This window comes from Rhinopithecus bieti, unplaced genomic scaffold (genome assembly GCF_001698545.2).
Source record: "Rhinopithecus bieti isolate Rb0 unplaced genomic scaffold, ASM169854v2 scaffold_21649, whole genome shotgun sequence".
Lineage (NCBI taxonomy): Eukaryota > Metazoa > Chordata > Mammalia > Primates > Cercopithecidae > Rhinopithecus > Rhinopithecus bieti.
In genome coordinates this window covers 3,273,555-3,284,919 of record NW_016811584.1, presented here as the reverse complement: position 1 = coordinate 3,284,919, position 11,365 = coordinate 3,273,555, and the positions used below count along the sequence as shown (strand labels likewise).

The following is an 11,365-nucleotide window of genomic DNA, read 5'->3' as shown; positions in this document are numbered from 1 at the left end:
TGTCCTTAGCAGAATGATGTCAGGATCCAGGTGAGTTCTGTTTCCTGTCCAGCAGGAGGCTGGGCACTTGGAAGTCCTTAACTATGATGAATGAACAACTGGGTCACCTTCTTCAATGGGGGCTCAAGCCAGGAGGTGTGGACCCAGCAATCTACGGCTGAGGCTGCCACACACTGGCCTGGTCCAGGTGAGCCAATGGGGCCCCAGGCAGACTGGTAAGTTATGAGGGAAAGCTCCTGCCTGAACAGGTAAAAGCATTGTTTTTACACATTACCTTGAGTTATACACTGAGAGGCTTCCCTTTCCTCATAAGCTATGTGACCTTGGGCAAGATTCTTCACTGCTCCATGCCTCGGTACCTCTGCTGTAAAACTGGCATGGTGTCATACATACAGGGCTGCGTGAAAACACTTAGAATAGCCCCTGGCATATACTAACAAAGTTTAGTCCTCCAGCCTGGCCTGACATAGGTTCTGAGAATTTCCTCTGGGCAAAGCAATAAGGTTCCCCAGGATGGGGAATATTCACTGGGGCTCAAATGGAAGATACAGGCTTACACAGGCAGTCTCATCAGTTTGATGCATTTGTTACATCAATCACTCCTAGTGTTACCTCTGTCCAGGACAAGGAGCCCAGACTGACTCCAAACTGAGTTCTCACTGTTGCTTGTCCCTCTTCAACACCAGACCAGAAGGGTCTGCCCACAGCAGCCCTGAAGGCCCCAACTCCAGGCAGTGGGATTGAGAGCCCAGCTGCAGCTGTGATTCCTGGGGCTTTCCACTGTTATTTCAGAAGTTCCTGGCAGTCTTTCAGGGGGTGCTGTGATGAATGAGTACTTTCTTCTTCCCGACTGTCATCAAAGGCACACACCATAGAGCACAGCGGGGTGTGGCATGGGGGACTCAGAACTGGCAGTAACCAGCAGGCTTGCTATAGTCACAGAGGCAGGAATTGAGACACAAGAGTCTTTCTTCTGAGTGTGGCCAGAATTGCAGAACCAAGCAAGAACCTGAAAACCCACCTTATAGTTAAAAATGACTCCTTCATACTCTCTGCTCACAATTTGTAGTAAGTGCTTTCTGGTGACAGCAGAGGAGATGGAAGCTGTGTTCAGCTGCAGAAACTGCCTACTGTCCTTCTGGGCTGGGATGGATGGCACACACCCTGCCTGAATGACCCCATGGTGGGCACAGTTCAGGGACTGCTTCTGATGTCATCTTTAGCTGGTATTCAACCCAGAGCATAAGAATTCCTGTATCCACTATGGTTTCTGATCTGAGGTGCTTATCCCAGGTCTGGGGCTTCTTCAGTGATCCTGAGGAAACCATTCTCATCACCTAGGCCCACCAACACTGAGCCCCTCTCCCACTATACTCAGAATTCTTGGTGAATATAGGAAATTGGAACAAATAAAATATTTAATATCTCCTTTCTTTTCTACTTCATTGATTTTTGCTTTTGTCTGTATTGCTTCCCTCTATTTTTCTCTGGCTCTGATACTATTTCTTTTCTCGTGTCTTGAGATAGAAGCTTAATTTATTGATTTTTCTTTCCTTTTTTTTTTTTTTTTTTTTTTCTAATAAGAGACGGGGTCTTGCCGTGCTGCCCAGGCTGGTCTCAAACTCCTGGGCTCAAGCAATCCTCCTGCCTTGGCCTTCCAAGGTGTTGGAACTACAGGTATGAGCTATTCCACCTAGCATCTTCCCTTCTAATATACGTTTTGAAGCGTGTAAATTTCCTTCAGGGCACTGCTTTAGCTGCATCCCAGCTTGATGTCATATTTTCATATCTTCTTCTTGTTTTTAAGCTCTAAGTTCCATTCTTCTCTGGTAAACTAAAATATTCAAACACAGTCCTGAATTCCAATTTAAACTATAAAGTTTATCTCACCTTATTCCCAGAATGACTTGGATGTAGATTGTCTGTAAAAAAAAATTGGAAAGAGTGAAGCTCCTGGGGAGTTTAGGGCTCCTAAATCCTATAGAAGAGAGTCAAAAAGAATAGTTTGATGACTCTTGCCTTTTGTTTTTGATATACAATTTCCAGTGAATGATTATTTTTTGACATGGACTTTTGTGCTTGTTGCCCAGGCTGGAGTGCAATGGCACAATCTCGGCTCACTGCAACCTCTGCCTCCCAGGTTCAAGCGATTCTCCTGCCTCAGCCTCCAGAGTAGCTGGGATTACAGGCACCTGCTGTCGCGCCTAATTTTGTGTATTTTTTTTTTTTTTTTTTAGTAGAGATGGGGTTTCACTATGTTGGCCAGGCTGGTCTTGAACTCCTGACCTCAGGTGATCCACCCACCTCAGCCTCCCAAAGTGCTGGGATTATAGGTGTGAGCCACTGCGCCTGGCCTTAAAAAACACATTTTAAAGTTAACAGAAAATCTGCCAATATTGCACCTAATTAGGAGTTCAGAAACAGAAACCACCTGCATGTTGCTGATCTAGACTTATTAAATTTATTTCATGTCACTGTGGTCACTTTTACAGCTGTTTAGACTTATTTTTAATCACATTACTCTTCACAGAATTCACAGAATTCATTAACAAACTAGTATGTTACATCCAAGGGTTTAGTAGCACACCGAAATAGAAAAAGAGGCCCACGAGTTGTTGCTTGTGTGTGGAACCTGAGTCTGATTACTTAGACAGATGTCTAGAACATTATTGCTTTATTAGGCCTATTTTTTAAAATAATAAATTATCCCTAGGAAACCCACCCTGCCAGGTGCTCATTCTGTGACTGCTGTGGGTTCACTCAGAACATACCTAACTCGTGGGTGTGAATGAACCACCCACCCATGTACCCTGCTGCTCCAGCGGCTGGAGCAATGCCCCTCCATGCATGTAAACATTTTCCACAGCTTGCCACTTTCCTCCCTGGTCTTGCAGCCAATGGGCTGCAGTCATACATGGGTCTCTATGTAAAATTTAAATTAGACCTAAACAACAGGGTTCGGCAAATGAGGACTAATGCTCCTATAAAAGCCACTGCCCATGCAAGGGAATACACCTGAAGCAACAAAAATATCTTCAATCTCCAACTATCAGGAATGTCTCAAAGAAAATGTCCTTGACTTAATTATGGTCCAAGGTGGCTGCTTTGCACGAGCTTGTCAGTGACATGAACTTGAAGACTTCATGGTAGATTTCATGGCTAGGGTTTCTTATTTTGTTCCATATGAGTTTCTATTTTGTGAAAAATATCTTGGAGGTTTTCGCGTGGTCCCCAAAGCTCTGGGGAACCGTGGATACCAGGGATAAGGAACTGGCTTCCTCAGGGTCACTGGCGCTCCGACCGCATTTGGGGCAGGATCCCTGAGAGTGGTGGCCGCGTCAGACTTGGGGGATGGGAGCGGGTGCTGTGTGCAGAATGCAGACTGCAGTCAGGGCCTCAGTCCAGCTTCTTGTTGTCTGTGTTGTGCACAAAAGCTAAAAAGTCGATTATGAGCTTGGCTGTCTTCCTGGGTCTCTCCATCACTACCGAGTGCCCACAGTTTTCCAGAAGCTCCACCTGGCAGTTGGCAATTGACTTGGCCAACATGTCTGCCCCAGACACATCCAGCACCTGCCGGGCAAGAAAGGGAGCTGGATGATACACAAAGATTCAGACACCCACATGTGCACTCCGCGGACAGAACTTCCACGAAGGTCTGACAGGGGTCAGTGGGGCAGGAGGATGTGAATTTTAGGACCAAGTCCCTTTGGTGTTGGGGCTTGTGGCTTTCTGAATGGAAGTAACCATGATCCCTCCTGTTTTATTCTGCAACTCTGTGCCAGGGGTTGGGCTGCTGTCAGCAATACTGAGGTAGAAAACACATGTTCCTTGCCGTTGAGGAGGTTATGGTACGATGGGGAAGCCAGAGAGCACAGGGGATGAGCAGGGTCGAGGGAAGACCTCATTCCTAAGTCCTGGCAGAGCAGAGAGGGGACAAGGGAGGAGCATTCATGGATGTGGAAACAGCACAGGGTGGAAGATCACGGTGAGTGCAAGGATCACCAAGGAGCATGGCGGCTGAGACACCAAGCACATGGGCAGTGGGGGTGGCATGGTGGGGAGAAGGGGCAGAAAGGAGGGTACTGTTCCTACAGCCACACAGACCATGGGGAGCCACAGGCTGTGTTAAGGTGAGTGACTTGATCAGGCTGGCCTTGTGACTGGTTAGGGCAGCCCAAGCTGTGGGAAGGATGCAAGAGGGGAAGGCTAATTATCACAAGCTGGGGGCATCTCTTTTTTTTTTTTTTGAAATGGAGTTTCATTCTTTTTTTTTTTTTTTGAGACATAGTCTCACTGTCACCCAGGCTGGAGTGCAGTGGCGCGATCTCAGCTCACTGCAACCTCCACCTCCCAGGTTCAAGCGATTCTTCTGCCTCAGCCTCCCGAGTAGCTGGGACTACAGGCGCCTGCCACCTCGCCCGGCTAGTTTTTTGTAGTTTTTAGTAGAGACAGGGTTTCACCGTGTTAGCCAGGATGGTCTTGATCTCCTGACCTTGTGATCCGCCCGTCTCGGCCTCCCAAAGTGCTGGGATTACAGGCTTGAGCCACCGCGCCCGGCCGAAATGGAGTTTCATTCTTTTGCCCAGGCTGGAGTGAAGTGGCGCGATCTCAGCCCACTGCAACCTCCACCTCCCAGGTTCAAGCGATTCTTCTGCCTCAGCCTCCCCAGTAGCTGGGAGTATAGGCGCCTGCCATCATGCCTGGCTAATTTTTATATTTTTAGTAGAGATGGGGTTTCGCCACGTTGGCCAGGCTGGTCTCGAACTCCTGACCTCAGGTGATCCACCTGCCTCAGCCTCCCAAAGTGCTAGGATTACAGGCGTGAGCCACAGCACCCAGCTGGAGTTATCTCTTTGAAAGTCCTCTGGGGATGCCCAGAGCTATGTGTTTCCTGGCTCTAACGTCTGTGGATATGGGGAATGCTTTTCCAACATGAAAGCCAGAACTTTTCCAGGACTGACCCTTTCCAAACAACTCATTTCCTCTCATTTTCCTTTGGGTCCCCAGCTACTATGCCAATCCACCTCCATCTTTTTCCCCAACATCCTCCCTCGGAAGTAGATCCACATTCACTCTCCTTCTCTTAGTTGCCTTTACCTTCAATTCATCCCAGACAAGAGGGCCCCTCCTCCCCATCCTTAACGGCAAAAGGAAAAGCCCCAACAAACTCAAGCGCCTTCTGTGTCTTTGCTCTATTCTCACCAACTCAAACTATTAAAACCAAGATTTTCTGCCCACTGGGGAGTTAAGGTAAGAGGATGCCTCAGTCAAGGAACAGGCAAGGTGTCCTTGGACCAGGAAAAGGAAGAGCTAATGGGGAGCTTAACAGCTAATTCCAGCCAAGGAAATGGAAACCTCTGCCTTGTCACTCACTCACAGCTAAGGCTGCCATGGCAACCCACTGAGCAGGAATAACACCCAGCTACTGTGGACACACCCAGAAGAAACGCAGATGTAGTCAACCAGTGAAAAAAGCATGAAAAAGTAGAAACTCCCAACTGAGTGTCTGTTTTTTTTTTTTGTTTTTTTTTGTTTTTTTTTTTGAGACAGGGTCTCACTCTGTTGCCCAGGCTGGAGTGCAGTGGCACGATCATGGCTCACTGCAGCCTTGACCTCCCGGGCTCAAGTGATCCTCCCACCTCAGCACCCCCCAGGTAGCTGGGATGACAGGTATGCACCACCATGCCCAACCAAAACTGAGTGTCTGTCCTACAGAGAGATCAGAAACCACAACTCACAGGCAAAAATACCCATATGAGCTGCTGCCTTTGGCATTGTTTGCTGGTTAGCATTACAAATCCATCATTCCCCATGGCCACCCAGAGGTATGTGCAACTACTGAACAGCCCCTGATGAGATATACACATCTGTGGGAACCATATCAGCTATTTCCTAGATAGACTATTCATATAAATGGTCAAGATTTTTTCTTGGGCTGGCTGTGGTGGCTCACATCTATAATCTCAGCACTCTGGGAGGCCGAGGTGGGAAGATCTCTTGAACCCAGGAGTTGGAGACCAGCCTGGGCAACATAGTAAGACCTCATCTCTGTAAAAAAATTAAAAATTAGCTGAGTACGGTGGCGCATGCCTGTAGTCCCAGCTGCTTGAGAGGCTGAGGTGGGAGCATTGCTTGAGCTCAAGAGGCTGAGGCTGCAGTGAGCTATGATTGCGCCACTGCATTCTAGCCTGGGTGACACAGCAAGAACCAGTCTCAAAACAAACAAACCAACCAACCCTCACAAAAAAACAAAAATCAAAACCTTTTCCTGCATCGCTTCACACCAGGGCTAAAACTAGGGTGAGGCAAGTGAGGCACTCACCTAAGGCACAAAATTTGAGTGCCAAAAAACTCATAAATTAAGAGAAAAATATTTTGGTGCAGTATATTTAAAAAACATTAATGGAAAAAGACACACGATGAACAAAACATCAAAATTATAAATACAGATAGGATCTGACCCTGCGCTGGCATGACACATCTCTCTCATCTCACCCTTGTCTCGGGCCTGTTATGTACTATAGGGGTAGGTAGATGATAAGCTGCTGGAGGGCAGGGATCCTGGCTGTCTTGGTCCCTACTGTATCCTCAGGGCCTAATACAGTGTTAGGCACATACTAGATGCTAAATGAATGCCTGTTAACTGGATTAAATGTGTAGGCAGTCAGGTGGTGGGTTTATCCCTTCACTAGTTGGTTTGTTGGCTCAATTTCTCGCTTGTTTGCGCACTCACTGAGTACTCTGGGTCTCCTGCATACCAGGCACGGTGCTGGCAGGGAGAAGGGACATAAAGAATAATAGCCTGTCTGTCTCTAGATGGCCCTCCCGCTTTGGTGGACTGAACATAGAGGAGTGATGCTTGAACTGAAGCATGCAGAAACCCTCTCAGGAAGGGCTGCCATGTTTGGGTGTACAGGTCGTATACTGCCCAAATCCATCATTCACATAAATGACAATGCACACGGCTCCCCCTGCAGTTGTGCAGTATAGCAGCCAGCCTACAGGGATCCAAAGAAGAAGGAGGCTGAATTTGGCCTGGTAGGGGCAGGTGCTGTGACACCAAATGTTGAAGACAGAGCAGGAAAAGAGCCAGTGAGCTTGGGAGGCAAAAGGCTGTGAAATCAAAGACTCCCTGAAGCCTCTGCTATTTGGCCTCTGTCCCGGGGACAGTCCACAAAACACATGAAGGATCTGATCGGATTTATAGCAAGCCCATAGAATGTCAGGCTCTTTTTCTGGAACAAAATGGACTTCTGAGTCTGGGAAAAAATTCTAGACCATGCATTGAGGCTACCAACAGAGGCAAAGCTACCAACAGAGGCAAAAACATGAGCAATCTAATCTAATACCAGCTAACCTAATCTTTTTTTTTTTCAATTGGAAGATCACTTGCATACGTATTATTTCATTTGAGCCTCAAAATAACCCCAGTACTAGAAGAGAAACCCTCAATTTAGAGGGGGCGAGTTACTTGCTCAAGGTCATGGGCTGACCAAGGACAAAAACAGGGCTGGAACACAGACTTTCAGACTCCAAGGCCAGTGCCCTCGCTTCTGTGCTGTCTCCACAGGAAGATGGGTTACAGCCTCTCCCTGTTGGCTCCTGAGAGCCCCAAATCACCTTTGGGGATTTTAGAACAACAGAAAGCCTTCACTGCTCTGGCTCTGATTCCTGATCAAATGACTCTCTGCTGGCATAGCCCAGGGCACAAACAAAGCTTCTTTCAGTCCTTTGGTGCTGCAGAAGAGAGTACATGAGATCCCCTCCTCTCCACGTCCACAAACCCACGCTGTGAATCCTTACCATGCCTGGCTCATCTAAGACACCATTACCTCTTACTCTGTGTACACGGCATGGGCACAGCCTGGCTGCTCCTCCCTACTCTTTCCTGCCCGGGCCATTCATGCACTTGTGGGTCTTTGTGGCCACAGTGTGACCTCCTGCCAGTTAAAAATTGATGCATTGGCTGGGCACGGTGGCTTAAGCCTGTAATCCTAGCAGTTTGGAAGGCCGAGACAGGTGGATCATGAGGTCAGGAGATCGAGACCATCCTGGCTAACACAGTGAAACCCCGTCTCTACTAAAAAATACGAAAAAAAACTAGCCGGGCGAGGTGGCGGGCGCCTGTAGTCCCAGCTACTCAGGTGGCTGAGGCAGGAGAATGGCATAAACCCAGGAGGCGGAGCTTGCAGTGAGCTGAGATCCGGCCACTGCACTCCAGCCTGGGCGACAGAGTGAGACTCCATCTCAAAAAAATAAAAATAAAAAAATAAAAAAATAAAAATTGATGCATTTAGGTAAAGGGTATGCAGGTATACTCTGTATTTTATTTTTATTTTTTGAGATAGGATCCTGCCCTGTGGCCCAGGCTGGTGTGCAGTGAAGCAATCATGGCTCACTGCCACGTCCACATCCTGGACTCAGGTGATCCTCCTGCCTCACCTGAGACTACAGGTGCATACCACCATGCTTGGCTAGTTTTTTAAAACTTTGTTTTTTATAGAGATGGGATCTCACTATGTTGCCCAGGTTGGTCTCGAACTCTTGGGCTCAAGCAATCCTCCTGCCTTAGCCTCCCAAAGTGCTGGCATTATAGGTGTAAGCCACCATGCCCGGCCTTCTTTCAAATTTTCTATAAGTTTGAAGTTATTTCAAAATAAAATATTTTTTAAAAATAGAAAGAATAAATCTGTTTGGGCTGACATGAAATGATTTCCAAGATACATACTTCTTTTATATATATATATATATGAATATCATATATATGTACACACACATATATGATCTTATATGCGTAACTATATATATCTAAGCTTTCAAACATGCATCTTAGATGCCAGCGTTATCTAGCATATTTGAAAGCTTAGATATGTATAGGTATGCATGTATATACACTATATGTGTGCTTAGAATAGGAGTAGGCAAACAATGGCTCGCTGCCTGTTTTTATAAATAAAGGTTCACTGGAATACAGCCATGCCATTTGTGTACATATTGCCCATGGCTGCTTTTATACTACAAGGTCAGAGTTACTCACCCAGGCTGGAGTGCAGTGGCGTGATCTCGGATCACTGCAAGCTCCACCTCCTGGGTTCACGCCATTCTCCTGCCTCAGCCTCCTGAGTAGCTGGGATTATAGGTGCCCACCACCAAGCCCAGCTAATTTTTTTGTATTTTTTTTAGTAGAGATGGGGTTTCACCATGTTAGCCAGGATGGTCTCAATCTCCTGACCTTGTGATCCACCCGCCTCGGCCTCCCAAAGTACTGGGATTACAGGCATGAGCCACCACGCCTGGCCTGAAGATTTTTTATACCATGTGACTACATGGCTTTGATAAAAATGCTTTTTGAAAATGATTTAAAATTGCCTTTCCGTTTACCAGAACAAATGTTGTTTCTCTCAACTCCCAGAACCCTGCCCACTGTCAACACCGGCACCCAACACAGGTGCCTTCCCCCTTTCTTGACAGCAGCAATCAGCTCACTCCATAAATAATCACTTGTTCTTCCTCAAGGTCGTTTTTCCTCAGAGGCCCTGGTGACCAGCACAGACCACCGCGGGGATGTGTTACACACCTGGTCTTGTTTCCCCCAGATGATCTGCGTCGGAACCTTGATCTTGTCCATGTTCTGATGGAGGGAGTATCTGGACTTCTCACTGACGATTTCCAAAAACACTTGTCAGAAAAGGAAAACAAAGTGAGCATGTGCTGGACTGTGCCTGTGGCATCACTGCGGAATCAAGGGATAGTCACTAGGTCCAGGCCACCACTTCCTCTCTTCAGGGGCCCAAGGAGACATTCAAAGTGTCAGAGATTTAAGAAATAAAAGCCATCCATCCACAGAGCTTCACCTGTAACAAGCTCCAAGCTGAAAGTAGGGCTACTTACGCTTTCGGTAGAAGTTGTTATGAGGGATGCGGACATCGACAAGGCCTTGCAGGATCTAAGGATAAATAACCCAAAGTTAGAGAGCAAGGGAAGAGTCATTTCCTCAGGCCTCTCACAGCTCTGGGACAATGAATGGGAATGAGGTCCAGCAATTTATTGCACTGTCAAGGTCTTTAGAGCCTGGTCCTCTGAATTCCCATGAAGCAGCATACAGTCTAATGGGGAGTTAGAATTCCAAGAAGCTTTTCTTTCTTTCTTTTTTTTTTTTTTGAGACGGAGTCTCGCTCTGTGGCCCAGGCTGGAGTGCAGTGGCCGGATCTCAGCTCACTGCAAGCTCCGCCTCCCGGGTTCACGCCATTCTCCTGCCTCAGCCTCCCGAGTAGCTGGGACTACAGGTGCCCGCCACCTCGCCTGGCTAGTTTTTTGTATTTTTTAGTAGAGACAGGGTTTCACCATGTTAGCCAGGATGGTCTCGATCTCCTGACCTCGTGATCCGCCCGTCTCGGCCTCCCAAAGTGCTGGGATTACAGACTTGAGCCACCACGCCCGGCCGAAGCTTTTCTTTTTTAATTATTATTATAAAGGAACTTGGGTAATATAGTGAAGCCGGAGGTGCTCTACAGCATGTTAAAGACACCTGAGATGACCTGACAGCAACTTTAGCTTGAGAGATTCTCTGCTTCACTTAAGACGTAATCAGGATGGACCGGGCATGGTGGCTCACGCCTGTAATCCCAGCACTTCGGGAGGCCAAGGCAGGCAAATCACTTGAGGCCAGGAGTTTGAGACCAGCCTGGCCAACATGGTGAAACCTCCATCTCTACTAAAAAGATAAAAACTAGCCAGATGTGGTGGTGCACGTCTGTAATCCCATCTACTCGGGAGGCTGAGGCAGGAGAATCACTTGAACCCAGGAGGTGGAGGTTGCAGTGAGCTGAGATTGTGCCACTGCACTCCAGCCTGGGTGACAGAGCGAGACTCCATCTCAAAAAAAAAAAAAAAAAAAAAAAAAAAAAAAAAAAAAAAAGACATAATGAGGATACCACAATATCAAGTAATTAGCCAGTAATATGCAAATGCAGAACGAGTTCCATTAAAAAAAATTAAGCCACTGGGAATGATAGGTCTATTACACAATGAAGAAACAAACTATTGAGAAGATTTTGGGGAGGGTTCCACAGTCCCACTGGGGAGGGTTCAACAATCCTTTGTTTATCATTTGACACTGTCTTTGCCTTTCCTGCTGAGGGCTGGTGAGGGCTGCAGCCAATGTGGACAGGCCACATATCCTGGACCTGGGCTACTGACCCAAAAAGGTAGTGGTGGCTGGAAGGAATGCAGTCCTTCTCTTCCTCCTGCCTCAGGACTTCTGAGGTAGAGTACAGGGTTCACATTAGTGGCTGTACTCCTCTACTCCTCTCCTCTACCCGCAAACAGGTCTGAACCCTTTAAATGCACTCTCTCAGGAGTCCTG

The 11,365-nt window shown here is 47.3% G+C and overlaps 1 protein-coding gene across 2 annotated transcripts in view; it reads right to left on the bottom strand.

Moving 5' to 3' along the window:
• Positions 1-2,436: 2,436 nt before the first annotated feature.
• The window catches only part of ABHD6 (abhydrolase domain containing 6, acylglycerol lipase), a 51,958-nt gene continuing 43,029 nt past the window's right edge, over positions 2,437-11,365 (bottom strand). For both annotated transcript variants that reach the window (XM_017894180.1, XM_017894179.1), the window contains 3 exons: positions 9,892-9,946; positions 9,578-9,678; positions 2,437-3,570 (listed from right to left, as the gene is read on the bottom strand). In XM_017894180.1, the coding sequence (XP_017749669.1) occupies positions 3,397-3,570; positions 9,578-9,678; positions 9,892-9,946 (330 nt within the window). In that variant the 3' untranslated portion in view covers positions 2,437-3,396. The remainder of the gene's footprint in view (positions 3,571-9,577; positions 9,679-9,891; positions 9,947-11,365) is intronic.